This window comes from Solanum dulcamara, chromosome 12 (assembly GCF_947179165.1).
Source record: "Solanum dulcamara chromosome 12, daSolDulc1.2, whole genome shotgun sequence".
In the NCBI taxonomy this organism is placed as follows: domain Eukaryota; kingdom Viridiplantae; phylum Streptophyta; class Magnoliopsida; order Solanales; family Solanaceae; genus Solanum; species Solanum dulcamara.
This window is the reverse complement of record NC_077248.1, coordinates 59,193,221-59,211,960: the sequence shown is the minus strand read 5'-3', so window position 1 is coordinate 59,211,960 and position 18,740 is coordinate 59,193,221. Positions and strand designations below refer to the sequence as shown.

General features: G+C 32.1%; 2 protein-coding genes and 1 non-coding gene across 5 annotated transcripts in view; 2 read left to right on the top strand and 1 right to left on the bottom strand.

Annotated features, from left to right (window-relative positions):
* Positions 1 to 15,984, top strand: part of LOC129876032 (serine/threonine-protein kinase VIK-like) — a 29,515-nt gene extending 13,531 nt beyond the window's left edge. For all 3 annotated transcript variants that reach the window (XM_055951321.1, XM_055951319.1, XM_055951320.1), the window contains 12 exons: positions 6,595 to 6,654; positions 8,771 to 9,007; positions 10,116 to 10,190; positions 12,243 to 12,320; positions 12,434 to 12,528; positions 12,689 to 12,809; positions 12,946 to 13,025; positions 13,715 to 13,777; positions 13,925 to 14,037; positions 14,123 to 14,208; positions 14,503 to 14,621; positions 15,571 to 15,984. In XM_055951321.1, coding sequence (XP_055807296.1) covers positions 6,595 to 6,654; positions 8,771 to 9,007; positions 10,116 to 10,190; positions 12,243 to 12,320; positions 12,434 to 12,528; positions 12,689 to 12,809; positions 12,946 to 13,025; positions 13,715 to 13,777; positions 13,925 to 14,037; positions 14,123 to 14,208; positions 14,503 to 14,621; positions 15,571 to 15,709 — 1,266 coding nt within the window. In that variant the 3' untranslated portion in view covers positions 15,710 to 15,984. The remainder of the gene's footprint in view (positions 1 to 6,594; positions 6,655 to 8,770; positions 9,008 to 10,115; positions 10,191 to 12,242; positions 12,321 to 12,433; positions 12,529 to 12,688; positions 12,810 to 12,945; positions 13,026 to 13,714; positions 13,778 to 13,924; positions 14,038 to 14,122; positions 14,209 to 14,502; positions 14,622 to 15,570) is intronic.
* Positions 1,983 to 4,279, bottom strand: LOC129875983 (elicitor-responsive protein 3). The gene is made up of 5 exons (XM_055951253.1): positions 4,213 to 4,279; positions 3,918 to 3,983; positions 2,978 to 3,116; positions 2,637 to 2,775; positions 1,983 to 2,147 (listed from the first exon to the last, which is right to left on the bottom strand). The coding sequence occupies exons 1-5, from the start codon at positions 4,277 to 4,279 to the stop codon at positions 1,983 to 1,985; spliced, it is 576 nt and encodes a 191-aa protein (XP_055807228.1).
* Positions 15,985 to 16,657: 673 nt separating the features above from the next.
* Positions 16,658 to 16,731, top strand: TRNAV-CAC (transfer RNA valine (anticodon CAC)). Its single transcript has one exon. It is a non-coding gene; the product is annotated as a tRNA-Val (tRNA).
* The last annotated feature ends 2,009 nt before the right edge of the window (positions 16,732 to 18,740 follow it).

Here is an 18,740-nt window from a genome sequence, read left to right as displayed (position 1 = left end):
AGTAAGGAAGAGCATGCAGAACACTTTCGCATTGTTCTGGGTATCCTGGGAAAACAAAAATTGTATACCGATGATATTATTAGTACACTGTGGATTTTGTGTTATGATACTGCACTTGTTCTTTCTTTGTTAAATACATGTCATATTTTATCGGCTACATCGCGACCTTAGCTGTAATCCTAGCATTAAGTGAATCCAAGGATGAGCTACTTCTGCCGGGCTGCCATGAATTCGTTTTATTTTTTTTAGTCCATTTTTTGGACTGAGACTCTCTTTAGTTCTTTATTTTGGAGTTGCATCCTCGTATTCTAGGCTAATAGATATTTTGGTACATGACTTTCAATTTCTAGGGGGTTATTTTCGCGAATGTTTGATGATAATGACTTGTGATTTATGCAAACTTGGTTTTGAAATTATGGAAGTTTGTCTTTGAATTGAAAACTAGTTATTTTGATTGATTAATAGATTATGTAATAGTAGTAAGTTGGTTCTCCCATCGGAGGGTTAATATGGATACCACAAATAAGGATGACACACAAAAGAAAATGCACTTTACTGTAAAGTAAAATCGGTCTATCAAAATGGATAAATAAAGTGGCAACACATGACAAGCATGACTTATCATAACGATTTGGTTAACAGGTTAAGAAGCAATGAACAACATCCCAAGACCGGACCAATGAATATAGATCACGTGTTCTTATATCACATTAATAAATTCAATTTTACTATGATCTCTTGTATCCTATGTTGCTCGGAGTCTTCAAAAATGTCAGTAGGTGCTTGTCGAATTCTCCAAAAATACACAATACGAATACGACATCGAAAGTGAAGCTTAGCTTGCATCAAATATGAAGATATGTGAATCTCATTTGAACCTTATTCAATTGCTTTTTGTGTTTTGAATATGATTTGGGTCATCTGCTTCAATAACTATCGTAAATTTGTAACTAATATAAACCTAGATTGCATGAAAATAATGAATTTACAAATAATTGCTGATCCAAAAGGGAATTTGTCCAGGACCGTCTCGACCATAAGACCACTAAAGCAATCGCTTGGGGCTCCAATTTTTATGGGCCCCAAACTTTTTCTAAAGATGTATTATATATATATATATATATTTAAAAAAATTTATCATGTACTATTAAATTTGTAAAGAACTTTTTGGGTAGAAGATATAATAATATTTACCTATATTTACCTTTCTTATCCTTCATTTTCTTTTATCTTAGCTCCCGCCCTTTTTGCTCCCTTGATAACTCGAACTCACAACTTTAGGGTTGGAAGTGAGGGGTGCTTATCATCCCGAGCAATTTTTTTATTATTTAACATTCTGAAGTTTCTCAAAGGTTAAACCTTTTACATTACGCAAAATCTATTGTTGCCTGGTTTGAAAAATACCAAATTTGCTTTTTAATGTCTTCTTCAAATTTCAAGCATTGCAACAAGTTATCATTATATCAAAGTAACACAACACTATTTCGATATCATTATATCAATTTATCAGATTTAGTGCGATTCTATTTTGATATGGCTATATCAATTTATAAAATTCTCAAGCTAGATTTTATTGTTTTAACTTTATATTATATTTTTTCATTGACAAGTTGCATTGTTTACCTTCTTACTTCATAAATCTGTATACATCCTACCTTCGGCAGATCTCACTTGTAGGATTATACAGGATATGTATTGTCATTCAATTTATATATATCACTTAAAAAAAATTAGGGTCTTTTGATGATGTTTGACTTTAGGCTCCCAATCTTGTTGAGACGACCCTGAATTTGTCCCTTTAGTCCCTTAGCATATTGAAATTGGTAAATTTGTGCTTTATTCAATCTCTTTTAGATGATAAGTAACATCTAAAAAACTACCCAAAAAATGAGTTGATTGTAAAAATATCACAAGTACCATGTCAAAAATATGAAGGAAATCATTTTTATCTAAACATTATTATAAAGAAAAAAGAAATAACTCTAATTTGGCTTATTCTTGTCAATAGTACTATTAGCATTCTCACAAGCTAAAAAGCTTCTCCAGGTGTTTGGCCAGAGATTAATAATTTTGCTATATATAATTTGCCCAATTCCATTTTCATTTTCCTTTGGAGCATTTTCTTTTCCCACTGTTTGTACAATTTTCTGCGAAAAAAAAGAGAGAATATTTTATAAACTAGGAGAAAGTGAAAATATATAGCAATAAAAATAATTACTCCCTTCATTTTAATTTATGTAGTATTTTTTGGATTTCGAGAGTCAAATAACTTTTTTCATTGTTCGTAATTTTTTCATATGTCTTTTAAGCATTTTGAATAGTCAATTATCGTGACTTCTAATATTACTTTTTGCGCAGTATTCAAATATGTAAGTTTTGTGGAATCTTAGTAGTTGTAGTTGATTAATTGTCTGAGAGATAAGGGTTTAATTTTTCACCTTCTAATTCCCTCACCCAGTTCTCCTACCCCATTTTTTTTTCTTTAAAATAAACTATATAAATTTTATTTCAGAAACTTAAAATTTCCATATTGAAATTTATGGTCAAAATTTTAAAAAATGACTTTTGAAATCGAACGATAGCACATAAATTGGGACAAAAAATAATAGTATACCAAATTAATTAAAGATACATACATTGCTAGGAGTGAATCTGAGTCCAACTTTTATCTGCCCTTTGTATGTGTCATCTTCAAGCACCACATTATAAGCTACTGGTATCACTTCAATAAATCTTTTTTCATTCCCCTCCATAATTATCCCTTTCAAATTTATTCTGAAGCAAAAAAAAAAAACACTTTTCAATTAAAACAGAAAATCATGAAGATTGTGAACTATGTACTCACCTTTCGTTTCAATTTATTTTTCTAGTTTTAACTTAGCACAGAATTTAAGAAATTAAAAAAAAAATTAAATTTTGTGGTCTTAAACTAAATATAAGGAAAATATTTATTTAAAAAAAAAAGGAAAGTACTTACATGGTTTCACCAGCAAATCCATCAGATGTGAAGAATTCTTCATCCATAATTTTTAATTTAAGGTACTCACATTCTTCTAATTTGTTAGTTGGCAATTCAAACTTAAACTTTTCATTCCATAAGATTTCCTTTGAATTACCTGCATTATTATAACAATTAAATTATATTACTAATTGTATAAGATTATTCCTCTAAGTTTGTAACCAAATCTCCTTTATACACGCATAAAACTTTTTACACACCAAACTTTTTAATGACATGGGTATATTTGTAATTTTAAATATTTATTTTCTTTTTTTTTAAAAAAAATACTAATAACATGTATCGTGATAATATTGGCGTATGACATACATTACTTTTTCTGAAGCAGTCGAACACAAAAATAATGGTTAAAATCTACACTATAAATAAATTTAATAACGATATATCTAGTGAAAGTTTTGATAATCAACAAATGTGTAAAAGAAATTTTAATATAAACTTTGGGGTAATCTATGTATTAAGCCTCGTAAATAGAGGGTTGGCAAGTTTTGTCTGATATCACATGGAAGTATAAATGTTGAATATTTGAATAAATTTAAACTTTTACAAATTTGTGAAAGTTGCATAAAAATTGTCAATTTTTTTTGAAAATCATTCAAAAGAGAAAAGATGAAATACAAGTTGAAATAGAGGGAGAATTAATTTGTACGGACTTCAACTAATTATACAGGATATCTATTATTTTTTATCAGCACAATATTAGCATAGTACTATCATCAAAGGATGTTGTGCAGCGGATCATGGATCACTACTCCTCCCTTAATTAAAAAACTCGCGTTCGAGTTTTGAAGATTAAAAAGTTCTTGATAAGAAACGCTACTTCCGAATGAGCCCTATTGACACAAATTTAAATTAGTCAAACTCCAATACAAATCGAACAAAGAATCGAAAAACAAACCTGAGGAAATTTTTGTTGTGTAGGATTGAGATCCACATTCAACAATCACATAGTAGGATGGTTTCCCTAACAAATATAAGTAACATACACCGTAAACATAAAGACTTTAAAGGGTGATAAAACAACAATAAAAAGAAGCATAAGAAGGTATACAATAATAAATTATCTCTTTTTTTTTTAAAAAAAAACAAATAAAAATAAACATCTATTTTTAGGTATAATAATAATAATAATAAAATATGAGTACTTGATAATATAAAAATTCATTCTTTTAAACTATAATTAAAATCCTTACCAATAATGTTTGAGTGGGTAATGCCTCGAGCACTTACAACAAAAACTTCAAGAAGTCCTCCCTTCATTTTATCACAAGGATTTCTTTTCTTTTTGTCATTTCTAATTCTCCTTTTATAAGTTTAAGGATTATAAAAGCTTTTAATTTTTTTAATTAATTAAATTACGCAAACATATATTAAATAATACGTTACTAGTGCATGTATATATATACACTATAAATAAATGACAACAGACATTTATCCAGAATTAAATTATACTTAATTAACTTCTTTAAAGGGGAAACAATTAATAACGAACAAGTTATGTTACTCTATTGCTTTTAGTTATGGAAATCACAATCTAAACTCTTCCAACATTATCAAAATTCTAAATATTGAAAATTCAATAAAAAAATCATCCACAAATGAAAAAAAAAAGAATAAATATTTGAGAACTTTATTCTAATAAATATTTACTAGCACCTCTGATCTGTCAAATAACTGAATGTATAAGCACCTATTACAACAATACTAAAATTCAAAACGATGTCAATAAGTGAACTGACCAAAGACTTATTTTGTCTTGTGGCAGATTAATAATTTTGGGTTTTGAGTACAATACTATTTTGAGTTCGGTATGAATTATTCGTCTTTCGAGTTATGTAGACAAATCGATTGTTGCACTATTTTGAATTTTAATTTGATTTATTTTAAGTTTCGGTTCAAGTTATTCATCTTTCGATTTATACTGATAAATCGCTTAAACAAAATAGTTTCTGAACAAAACATAAAACTATTCAAATAGTATTTCTAATATCAACATAAATATATTATTTTATTTATAATTATCCATAACGAGTTTTCATACTCTTAAGATTGAAATGACGATCTTGAAATGAAAATAGAATTGAGTTACTCTATGAGCTTATTGTTTTGATATAAGTATTTATTGTTTGGGATCGGTGTTGTACGTCTGCGCATTATGCAATGCATTTTATTGATATCAAAGTTATACACATATACATTATCTATTATAGATATATCATATATGGACCAAAGCTATATGTCTGGACAATATTATAATGATTGAAATAGCACGTCAACCAATATATGGACTTGACGAGTCCCTCATGGATCCCAGATAGCTACACTATGGCAGTGGGTGTATACATAACATATGCATTGCATTCAATCATTCATTATCTTTTAATTACTTCATTGTTGTTGAGATTCTTGAAATTATGTGCTTAAATGTGGAGAAGTTAATTGCGTACTTATCTAACATTGACTCAGAGTCAGGTATTGTGTAGAATACTCCACAGTTGATTTTGGTTGTTGGCTCAAATTGGTTTTAGCTAATTGCTTCCTTGATGATCATAACTAGAGACGGATATTGTGTTGAGCCTATATATTGTTATAGTCTTTAGTTGCTAATAGTCTCTGTCTTTTATATAGTTGATCTAATATTTGTGAGTAAGTATCGAACAAGATAATATAGGACCGACTTTTGCTTTATAGTGTTCAGATTTATAGTTTTTGAATTTTAATCGCACTTGTACTTATGTCATCAGTTCTTGCGGATTGTATTTTGTTGTGTATATTTTAGTCATCACTTAGTTTTCAAAATTTTCAAAATTTTACTTCAATTATGGTATAATTCCGCTTTTCTCTCGTCTTAAACTAATGGGATCCACCCACAGGGAAATGGTAGGTGCCCTAGCCTACAAGAAATTTTTGATCAGTAATTGGAGAGGGAGAGATATTTGCTATAAAATCTTTATTATTCCTTTTTAATTACTTATTTGATATTCATTATTTATATTAGAGTTTTACTAATTTAAATAAGCACTATATCTTTATAATTGTCCATATTACTATCACACTTGAGGGGTGTCTGTATCGGAAAATTACACTTATAGCTGGATAATTTTCTTTTTAGGTATATATTACATATTGACACTCACAGACTTATTCACAATTTAAATTTCTTTATATTTTGACACAAAATTTGGATTACTTTGCCTTTTCCCTTTAAAATACAGAGGGAGATGAGTGTAATATTAGGATGGGGAAAGCGCCAATACAGAAGATTTTAAATTTGTTCTTGTTTGTGGGGAGCTCAGCGGCATAATAAGCCAATGAATTGCTTTACAGGAAACCAACAAAAAATCGAAGAATTTCCCACAATTTTCGTCTCCATCGATCAGCCTAGACGAAGAACACAATGTGTCCATTAATTTACACCCCAAAAATGCCCCAATTTCCCTCGTTATCTCCGTACCCGATTTTGACCCTCTTCTATTTTGTTCCCAAAATTAACCGCTATATAAGCTCCTCTCTTTCCTTTGCTCACTTCTCATGTACAACAATCTTTTTTTGTTTGTTTCTGGTTCTGATATTAGGGTTCTACAGTCTGTTTCCTCATCATGGACGACAACGAGCTTCATTTGTCTCCTCCCGAGGTAAGTGGTGTGTTTTGGACTAGCAAATATTTTTGTTTCTATGTGAAATTCAACAAAAATGGCCAAACTATTAATTGAGTGCACTTTTTTTCAATTTAGAGCCCATGAGTTTAAAAAAGGTAACTTTTACGTATGCAGTGCTTTTATAACTTTGAAGTGCTGAAAATTATTTTTATAAATAAGCAGTTGAGTGTTTTGATAAAAGTGCTTGTGTTGAAAATAAGTATTTGAATTTTAGGGCTAAAAGAATAAAAATGGTAGTTTGGGAATTTAGTAAAAATATAAGGGATATAAAAGTAATTTTCATGGTCAAACAAAATGGCTTTTAAGTACTTAGAAAAAAAAGTTAGAAATCCTAACTTTTCATTTTTGACTTAAGAACTTTATGGATTAAAGTTAGCATTAGGCAAACACGTCCAAAAGCTAAAAAGAGGCTTATAAGTTGGTTTGACCAACTTAAAGCCCATCCAAACGGGCTCTCAGTATAGTCCCGCATTTTTGACCCTTTTCCATGGTTTCTATTTTGAGAATCCCTTAGTTTCAATTGTTTGTTTGAATTAGCGTTAGTTCATAAAATTATACAAAACATTTAAGATCATTATAAAAACAATATATTGTAGCGCAAATTACACCTAGTGGCCATTCGGCCAAAATAATTACTAAAAAATGGCCATATTTCATGTATAGTCAAGTTATATTCAGTTTTTTGAGTGTATCAAAATATATATTCAGTGTATAGCTCATGTATAAGTAATCTATATTGTATAGTCACTGTATATTTTCTATGATTTTGGTTATTTTTTATGTAAATAAAAAATGACTATATTTGTTGTAAATTAATTAGTTTATTGTATATATTTGAAATTGTCCCTATATTGTATATATATAATTAAAAAGTTTATGTTTATAACTTATCTTGTTTTTATCCGGTTTGTTTGAATAAAATAAAATCAAACCAAATATTATCGGTCTTATAAAACTTAAATCCAAATTAAAACCAAAACCAAAACCAAATAAAAATCGCTTCGGATCGGTTCTTAACCAATCTGTGGACACTCCTTGTAAGAACTATGGGATTCTAATGCCAAGGCTTGAAGATCTCTAGGACATGGAATAGTACTTTAAGGCTGTGTCGTCCCTTTTCAGCTGAATTTTATAAAAAAGGGCAGCTCGGTGCACTAAAGCTCCCGCTATGCGCGGGGTCCGAGGAAGGGCCTGACCACATTTCAGCTGAATTTTATATGTTGATTAATTCTCCTTCCAAACCAACCAAACATATATATATGAGTCTTCCGGAAATAGCCTCTCTATCTCCATGTTGTCAAGATAGAAAAGAGAAAAAAATAAATGACTATATATATATATATATATATATATATATATATACCCCTCTTGGAGGTAAAAGCAAACCATGTTGTAGTACGATTGAGTTGAAGATATGCCCTTTTATTTCAGATTCATACGTTTAACTTGTCCATATTTTATAGATCCTTCACAAATATTAGTTTTATAGGGTTTTTCATTTTATAATAGAGTTAATTATTTAGAGTTGAAAAACAGGGTTATATTTGCAAGTAAGTGAATTAAAACATACTGAAGTAAATGTAATATAAGAGAATATAATGAACTTGAAAAGTCAGCTATGGTTCAATGACCATGTGAATTAAATAGTCAAAACTATGTTATGGTAATCACATGAATCAAATAATCAACTATGCTAGCAAATTATTAGTTGCAAATAGAACAATATTTTAGGAAACACTTGCCTTAGGGCATGCAAAAGAATTTGTGAGTGGTGTCAACTTATTGTCACAATTTGTCTTGTATGCAGCATTGGGCCTTGAGTTCGGGGGTTCCAAGGCTTTACTTTCAATCCAAATTGTTATTTACTTGCATTATTTTTTAAAACAGTGTATTGTACATGTTATTCTTGTAAAAAAATATATTTAACTACATATATTTAATTAAATTTCTTGGTGAATTGATCCAATGTGTCTCCACCCCTGCTTGCTATAGTGGATGTTGTCTACATGTTGCACTTGCTTCTGTTCGATTACCTAGTGAAGTTTTTTCTGACACTATAGACTCACTTTGGTTAATGGTTCATTTTGAGCAGCAGATGCTACCTCAAAGAATGGACTCAGGAGGTCCTTATCGTCTTCTGCACTGTTCAGGTCTTGGTGACAAAGAGGGAGTGATGCAAGAGCTTGAGAAAGGAGTGGAACCCAATTTGGTTGACTATGATAAGAGAACAGCACTTCATTTAGCTGCCTCCGAAGGTTGTGAAGAGATTGTTGTTCTACTTCTTAAGAAAGGAGCAGATGTGAACTCCACAGATCGCTGGGGTCGAACTGTAAGCTGCAACTTCTTACAATTAAGATTAATGACCATTGAAAATTGCTTTAAGTTACTGCAGTAATTTTTTTAAGCCTAATTATTTAGGATGATTTGGATTTTAAAATTTTATTAGGTTGTTTTAGTTTGTTGAGATATTTTAGGTTTTTGAATTTTGAGCTATGGAGATTTTTTGTTGTAAGAAAAATATTGAGAGATCATTTTTTGCTGCCCCATCTTTTAAAAAGGCCAACAGTGGTATCAGAACCTAATTGATCTTACGGGATCTATGAGTTCTTCTAAACAACTACTTTTAATCCGTCAGGGCTATTTTAAATTCATTTTTAACCCGTCAGGCCTATTTTCAACCCATTTTTAAACCGCCGGGGCTATTTTCAATCCATTTTAACCCACCAGGGTTATTTTCAACCCATTTTTAAATCGCTAGGGCTATTTTTAACCCATTTTCAGTTTGCTATGGCTATTTTCAACCCATTTTTTACTTGCTAGGGCTATTTTCAATCCATTTTTAACCCGCTAGGGTAATTTTCAATCCATTTTTAATCCGCCAGGGCTATTTTGAACCTATTTTCAACCATGGCAAGCAACAATTTCTCTTTCAATGCCTCACAAATTTTCACCTTCAAAAACTATCAAATTTGGTCGGTGAAAATTGAGAGACATTTTCAACCCGTTTTTGCTGCCGCATCTTTTAAAAAAACCAACAATTACCTTTACAGCCTGTTTTTGATTGTTGTTTCTTATCGTTTTTATTGTACTGTACTTTGTTGTTGAAATGATATTTACATAGACTATATTGTTTGTTGTCATTTAAAAACACTTTTCTTATTTGCTTTGACTGTATTATACTACTATACAACAACTGATGAACTGTAAGTATTGGATTTGTCAGCAATTCAAAACTCAAAAAAAAAGAAAAGGAATAAAGATGATTACAGATGAGATAGTAAGATGGCTAGAAGGAGGAGTATCTGAATCTAGGAGTAGTAGTATTGATTGCCTCCATGCTATATTTATTCTAACAATCTTATTAAGGTTATAGTGTAGGACTATAGCTTGTTTTTCAACAAATTGTTAGTGTATGCTTTGATCGAAATATCGTGCAGCCACTCTCCGATGCCCGTAACTTTGGTCATGAGGATGTCTGCAAGATTCTAGAGGCCCATCATGGTTATGATCCGGTATGTCTTAACTTTTTTCCTCATCCATATGATCGGGGCCGTAGTATACTCTGAATGATAATTTTGTCGTGTAGTACTTCTTGGAAACATAATGGGTAATTTACATTTCTTGCTATACATGCTTCAAAAAGAAACTATCCTATTAAGATTGACTAGAAAGCTGATGCAAGAATAACAGGTTTATATTTCTAACTTATATATTGGCCAGTCACTCTAAGCATCTTTGGTCTTTTTCAGGACACAATACTTTTTAGATGTGACTTTACCGGTGTAAGTAAACAATAATGTGGAGAATTTCCTTATAATATTATTCAAACAATAAGAGGTAAATTTTTTTTGTATGTAAAGGTATTATTGATAATAAACTCAGCACCAAGAAAGTACGTCACTAGATAGGAATCCCCCAAGGATGTAAGGAATCCATGAAATCTAGCATTACATCAAAATCATTTGAGATCATTTGCTGGCATGACCCACTGGATCCATACAAGTTAAGAAATATACACCAAATCTGCCAAACAAATTTGCAGTGTAATAGGAGATGATGTACTATCTCGCCATTTTCTTTTCACAAATAACACCATCCACATAAGCTAAATCCTCTTCTTTGCAATTTGTCCTGCATAAAACATGCTTCATGTGTTGCCATCCATCCAAAGTAGGCGACTTTGGTTGGAGCTTCTTCCCAGTAAATGATAACTCGAGTTTACTGTAATTTATGATACATGTACAAGTTATTCTATTCAAGGAAACAAAATAAGAAAAAATCTTAGAAATCTCTACCTTTAATTGTGCTATGTATATTACATGAGAAAGCATATTTACATTAGGTATCTATGTATATCCTGTAACATTCCCCCTCAAGTTGGAGCATAGATGTTAATTAGTCCAGCTTGTTACAAAGATTATCCACGCAGAGTTCCATTTGAAGTGTTGGTAATATATCACCCAGTTGCTCACATGTCTTCACATAGCCAGTAGAGATGAGGTTCTCTTGAGTCTTCTCACAGATCAAGTGACAGTCAACCTCAATATGTTTCGTCCTTTCATAGACACTTGATTTGTGGCATTGTTTAGCGCCACCCAATTATCGCACCAGAGTTTTGCTAGTGTCAAAGAACAAACCAATTTCAGCTAAAATGTGATGTATCCACATTATTTAACATGTGGACTGAGCCATAGCCTTGTACTTTGGTTCTGCACTGGATTGAAATACAATACTTTGTTTTGTACTGTTCCATGAGGTTCCCACCAACAAAGACACAATAGCCTGTGGTGAATCTTCTGTCTAGTCTCGATCCAGCACTAATCAACATCTATGAAACACTCAATACGATTATGCCTATGGTTGTTATATAATATGCCAAGTCCAAGAGCTCCTTTTAACGAGATTTGTTCTAAGGCTGCCTTAGTGTTTGACTCTAGGTGCAGACATAACTATAACAATGTTAACTACATAGGAAATATCCGGAAGGGTCACTATGAGATAGTTCAATCTCCCAACTAATTTTTTGTATTTTTCTGGATCATTAGAAGAATCACCATTATCATTTGTAAGATGTACATTACGAACCATCAGTGTGATACAAGGCTTGGCTCCCATCTTTCTGGTTTCTGCAACTAGATCAAGCACATACTTTCTCAGAAATAGGAAAAAAAGTTCTTTCTTTTTGTTACTTCCACTCTCAAGAAGTATTTCAGCTGCTCCAAGTCTTTGGTATGAAATAATTTGCAAGAAAAACTTGAGGGAAGAGATCCCTGCATAATCCATTTTCTGTCAGAACGAATTCTAGTTTGAATTCCAACTCATTTAACCTAATCCATGTCGTATAATCTTGTGATCAGCTTACTTATTAGTTTGAGAAATAAATAAAGGAAGCTAAGTAACAATGATCCCCAGCTCATAGGTATACCTTCTGGATGAGTTGATGTGGATAGGATCCGTGTCAGAACTGCATGTTCTTTACCACAATGTTGTCGTTATTTTTGTGGCAGAAATCTTGTATGATATCAACATTTCTTTTTACCTTCATTTCCTTTTGCTTGACGTAGTTGGGTGATTCTGATACACCATGTTGTATGATTGGTCATAGTGAAGTGGACATGAAGGATGCAACTCTTATTGGAGAAGTAATTTCTCTTACCCAGAAGCCAAGGCAAATATCAACTTGACTATGTTCTTTTAATGTTTCAATTCACTTTACATTGTTTTGGCTATTTATGACTGTGATTGCAAATAGCAGGGCGCATATGGTGAAGTTTATTTAGTAAAGTGGCGCGGTACAGAAGTTGCCGCAAAAACCATTCGCGCTTCCATTGCATCAAACCCAATGGTGAAGTAAGTTAACTGATTTTTTACAGAGCTGTAATTTAAAAATTCACATAAGCAATACTTTTTTCTTCCAGATTTTGGATTAATATGATGTAGAGTAACAATAACTTGGTCAACTTGGCTTCAACATTCGGACTCATAACATCCATAATTGAGAGCTTCACAGGAACGCTTTTTTGAAGGAATTAGCATTGTGGCAAAAGTTGCGCCATCCCAATATTGTGCAGTTTCTCGGGGTTCTAAAGCAATCTGATCGATTGATCTTTCTCACTGAGTATCTTCGAAATGTAAGTCTTGTATGATGTTCAGGAGCACTCTGATCACGTGATATTGCTCCTTAGCTTTGAAATATAGGTGTTATTATACGAGTAACTGAGCTTTTAGTAAAACTCGCACTGATATTTCTACAAATTGGAAATCTAGGGAAGCTTGTATGACCAATTGAGAAAGAAAGGAAGACTTGATCCACTGACAGCAGTTGCTTATGCATTAGATATTGCAAGGTATAAGGTTCGATGATAAATTAGCCTCTAATTCAAGTGTTTTCCCTCCACTTTGCACCTTTTTTCAATTTATGATTTTGTAATTTCTTTTCCATAAATGCAATCATTAAGTTTTCATCTACTATGTGCAATTATTAAGCTGGAAAAGAGGAAAAGAAGCACTCTTCCATGCATTAATGTGCTTTTATCCTTACTATGCATTTTATGCCAAGATACATTTGATCAGTCACAGATGACATATGGATCAGATCTTTTATAGCCCGAGTTCTTAATTGATATATGTAATATGTGCTTATTATAGAGTTTGTACTATATCTGAACAGAACCAAGCAATGACCAAATATCCCCCTTAAAAATTATTCGGCCATGACCATCGGTAGACTTCCTCGGATGTTGAAAGGTGTAGACAACTAAGTACAATCCTCAAACTTTTTAATGCAAGTATCAACTGCCAAAAAGATTGATAGAAGGATGAGAATTCGTAGACATCCTTGCTGGCTTTATTTGTCCTTTACCTCGTTTACATAATAGTGGAAGTAATTCTTGGTTAGTTATTTTCAGCTTGTTACTTCTCATTATGGAAGTGTCTTCTTAAACATTGAAAATAGTTGTCAGCCTCATTTTTCGCGGTTATGTCATACATACTTTTTAAAGAAGCTTTATCCTAAGTTCTCTGTTTGTGTTTGCAGAGGAATGAATTATCTACATCAGCATAAGCCTCATGCTATTATCCATAGGGATTTGACTCCTAGGTACTGGCAGTTTCACTAGCTACATTTAACTCAGCTCATTCACATCAAAACCTATTGGTACTTGTCAATCCAGGGAGTACAAAATACTTTTATCATTCATATTACGTAATTCTGCGCGGCTATTATATCAACTTTCTACTCCTGCAGAAATGTATTGCAGGGTGAAGCAGGGCATCTTAAAGTCACAGACTTTGGACTCAGTAAAATTGCACAACAGAAGGATTCTTATGGTTACAAAATGACTGGAGGGACTGGATCATGTACAGTGTATTACTATGCTAATCTATATTTCCTTTTCCTTAGTCAGTCGACTCCCAAAACATAATTATGTCCATGTTTATTTAGATCGATACATGGCTCCAGAAGTTTACCGTCGAGAATCATATGGGAAGAGTGTTGATGTTTTTTCATTTGCTCTAATCGTCCACGAGGTGAGTTGAGCTTATATGCTTACATTTACTCGGAATACATGACTACACAACTTTCCTCTACCTATCATCATAGTTTATTTTGGAAAAATTGTGTTGCACCTATTAGATGCTGACTTGGTTCTGTGCTCTCAAATCTTGCTGTGAGAATTTAGGCCCCGATCATAAGAGTAATATAGCTAGGAAAACAATCCACATACATTTTGATAATCTTTTATATCAGCATATTCTTGGCCTTGCAACATTAATTTCTTTCAAGTATAAAATAAAAGCTAGGCATATGCTTCTGCACTACAGATGTTCCTAGGAGGACCATCAAATAGGGAGGAATCTGCAGAGCAAGTGGCAGATAAGACAGCATACGAGGATTATCGGCCACATCTCGCGTCATACATATTTCCTGAGCAAATCAAGACGTATGTTGTTCATTTTTGCTGCATTTCCAAACCTTACCATTTTTCTGTTTCTGCTAACAAGAACTATGCCTATGTGGTGATCATCAAAGTCTAACTGTCATAGTTTGTATTTCATGTGTGTCTAAATGATGCAGGGTACATTTTGCGTTTGAAGGTTTGGGGGAAAGTAAAAATATAGTATTTTTGGGTGGTTTTTACTGAAATTTGTGTGTTTTTTGATTACTTTTGCTGCAAAAATGTGTGCTAATATTGAACTTGTTTGGATTGCAAAATCTTGGAAATGTTTCCTGATTTTGAAAGGTGAAAGAATCTATTTTGTGAGAAGAATCAAATTAATGACTCACCTTTTTCTGTTGTAAAGGAATGAGTTTTCGAAAGAAAAAAAAAACAAATGCTAGTTTGTTCTAGTCTCTCTTTTTCTTATTGCTTCTTTGTTTTTATTGTCTAAATTATACAGCGGGGAAAAGAAAACTGTATGCAACTTGTTTTCTGCTTCTAAGAAAATAAGGTAAAGATGTTGCAAGCCTATCGGCAGTATGCAGTAGCATTCTCAGATTCGTTTCTGTGGCAAGAATCTGGAAGTCAGTACATTAGAGGGCGTAAATGTGGCTGTTTGGTTCTTAGCTTTTGCCTCCTGTAGAAGTGATAAAACGCTATAACTATAAGAAACAATGGAGTATCAAGTTTCTTTTTCCCCCGTTTTTTCTGGGTGTCAAGCTGATAGTTCCTTTTATGTGCTGGAAAATCTTAGGCACTCACTCCAATCACGGGAGAGTTGGTTCCTCCTTTTATATGCTATCCTATGGTGCTCATTTTGATTTCTATAACCACTTGCTTTTTAATTGCTGATTGTTCTTCATAGCATATATAAGATTGAGTGCTTAGGTACTTCTTTAATAAATTCATCGAAAACTAGACACATAACGGAAACTGACATGACTGTGTGCAGGTTGCTTCGTGAATGCTGGCACAAGAACCCTGATCGTAGACCCTCATTTCAAGAAATAATTGATCGTCTTGAGAAAATCCACGAGTCTATGCAGGATAAGATAGTCTTGGGAACATTCTGTAGCTGTACGATATTATAAGTTGAATCTTCTGAAGCTGGTCTGATGTATCACATATTGCATTGCATTTCATTTCATTTCATTTCATTTCTCTGGTTACGAAGGAGCTTCTGCATAGCCCTTTCAGATTTGAAGAATACATAAATAACGTGAGTTTGCAGCAAATTTTGTCAGAGTTTAACTTGTATACACCGGCAGTGGTACACTAATGTTATTTTACCTTTAATAACAACTTATTTATCATGTTTTGCCGGTTACTAACCCATGCTTGCCATGAAAAGTTACATGTAATTCACTTTTAAGTGATCTAGCAGTGTAGAACTTTTTCACAATTTTAACCTATAGCAATTAAACTCATCTTATAATTACTATACTTGAACTATTGTGCCAATGTAATATATAGTTGTGGCATCTTTTTTAGTTGAGATAGACAAATCTAATTTATCAGACTGATGTATCTGTCCTTGGTAATATATGATTGAAAATCTATCAAATATATGTCCTTTTGCAGAAAATCACATAAAATTTTCATTCTACTGAGACAGGTCACAATTGTTGGAAAATCAACATAGAAGATAGATAACCTTAAACTTAAATATATAGTCCTCCCGTTTTCAAGCGAAAGATAGATAACGAATCAATGTTGTATTTAAGTGATAATTTGTTTTTTTTAAAAAATACCTCTCCCATGGAGTTCCCACCTTTTTGCTCCCTTGAACTCACAACCTTTGGGTTGAAAGTGAGGGGTGTTTACCATCCGAGCAACTCTCTATTGTCAAGTGATTAATTATTAGGTTTATTTGCCATCTGGTTTTTGTTTACTTATGTTTAATCTACTACCAAGCTTTTAATCAAAAAAATTTTAAAATCATGCAATTTGTGACCATTGGCTTTGTCGAGCCGCTTAGCATATCAAGACAAGAGAATCATCATAATAATACATATGAGTGACATTTTATAAACAAGTAGGTCTGGGTGGTGTAGTCGGTTATCACGCTAGTCTCACACACTAGAGGTCCCCGGTTCGAACCCGGGCTCAGACATTCCTTTTTTTTAATTTTTTTTTTTTGCATTCTTCTTTTCCCCTTTAAATTGTTTCTTAATGGGCTTATGACCGAAATCCCGCGATACGCAATCAACTAACCAGGTTGAATATGTCATAGTCAACACAAAAAATGTATGAAAATACAGAAAGAATGAGTTTGGGGTAGGGGAGTAACAGGAACTTAGTTTAACTAAGGTATGTCACTGGGATTTTGAGCATAGTTTAGAAGATACTTATGCCTTATCTCTTTCTTAATTGACTTTCTGCAATTACTGTATTATTTTTTGGGGAACATTCTTTAATTGGTGTATTAGCACTAGGGGCTTTTAAGACAGTACCAGTAAGATATTTGACACTTGTATTTTGTATTCAAGTTTTTGCCACAAAATGTATATTACATTAAACACAAGCATAGGGTACGGATTTGATTGAACCAAGTAATCTTGGTCCAAACACTGTATTTGCAAAAATTGTTAATTTAAAACTTAATAATATTAAAAAATTATAAAATACAATTTAGAACCCATTAATTTCAAATTCTTGACTTTGCCCCAAAACTCGAAAATCCCTACCATAAGATGGTCAAATTCGATTATTGCATAAGTTGAATTTTTTATTTTCTTTTCAGTAAGAGGAAGTTGTATTGAATTTAAGATTGCTATGCCAATTTGCTTCCTCAACTTGCATTTGTAGACGACAAATTTTGCGTCAAGAAAATAATCAAGATTGAAATTGAGTAACAAAATGTCGTATCTGATTTTAATATACAATAAATATTTTTTTTTGGTTTCCATTCGATATGTAGTACCCACTTTAGAGTTCTACTAATCTGGATTCACATTGTGTTGGGTTCCATTCTAGGGAAAACACTTCCTATCAAAGATTTTTTCATATTCGGTGTTCGAATCCGAAACCTCTAATTAAGAAAAAAACAGTCTCATTCACTGCTCTACATCCTTTAATGGTATATACAATGAATATTTTTATCTTTATCATATAATATTCCTCCCATTGATCTTCCCAATAAGCATATTAATTGTCTTTGAGTTTGACTTCAATTTTGATTCAAGGGATTGATAACTTAGTCTTGAATTTGAATTTAAATTACTCATAAAGAATACTTGGAAGGTTGCATTGTGCAATGAAAATAAATTTTCGGCTTGAACGTACTTTAAATCTTGATTTATTATGTTATTAATCTTGATCTTGGATGTTTGAATGCTTGAAAAGAAATTTTTGATTTTGATCAATTAGCTCTCTTACACTTCTTGTTATGGATTTTAATCCCTACGAGGACCCCTATTTATGATTATATATATTGATTGACCGCCTTTTTACTTATCAACCAATCATATTTGATTTGGTGACACTTTAATTTGATTGATTAGAACATGTTATATGTACACTTAGCATGATTATATGTTTTATTATGTTACATCCCTTTACACACAACATAATTTCATTCGCTCATTTATATGATATTGCATGGTGTATCATTTGACATGCGACATAAGCCCCGAGTTTAAGATGAACTAAGTTATTTGGATCATATAGTAAAATGGACTCATTTATTAGAGTCCAACTAAATGGATAATTACCAAAGTACACATCTTTTATTATCATATTTGCTAAAAGTTTCAACCATTTCAAAATTATACCAAAATCTCTACTATTCTTTCTCTCTCTTCACATTCCTGAAATATAACCTAAAATCCTTCTTTCTCTTCCAAAACCCTTATTTCTCGCGTCCTCTCTCACCATTTTTCCGGATTCACAACACAAAAAGGAATCAAATCCCCAATTTCTCGCCTCAAATCACTCTCACGTATCAGAGGTTACAACCAATATTCTATTTTCGAGTTTCAACTGCTTTCTCCTTCTATTCTTCATAGATTTTAGTTACTAAAGAGGTGAAAATATTTTTTCAACAATATTTTTCAAGTTAGTAGTTTAATGTTCAATTTTTTTGCTTCAAATTCGTCCAAAATTTACTGATTCATATGAAAA

Coding starts and splice junctions, on each gene's coding strand:
- LOC129875983 (XM_055951253.1), bottom strand. CDS start 4,279: ATGAAGGGAGGACTTCTTGAAGTTTTTGTTGTAAGTGCTCGAGGCATT. Junction 3,984..4,212: donor TACCCACTCAAACATTATTG/GTAAGGATTTTA, acceptor TATATTTGTTAG/GGAAACCATCCTACTATGTG. Junction 3,117..3,917: donor CACAACAAAAATTTCCTCAG/GTTTGTTTTTCG, acceptor ATAATAATGCAG/GTAATTCAAAGGAAATCTTA.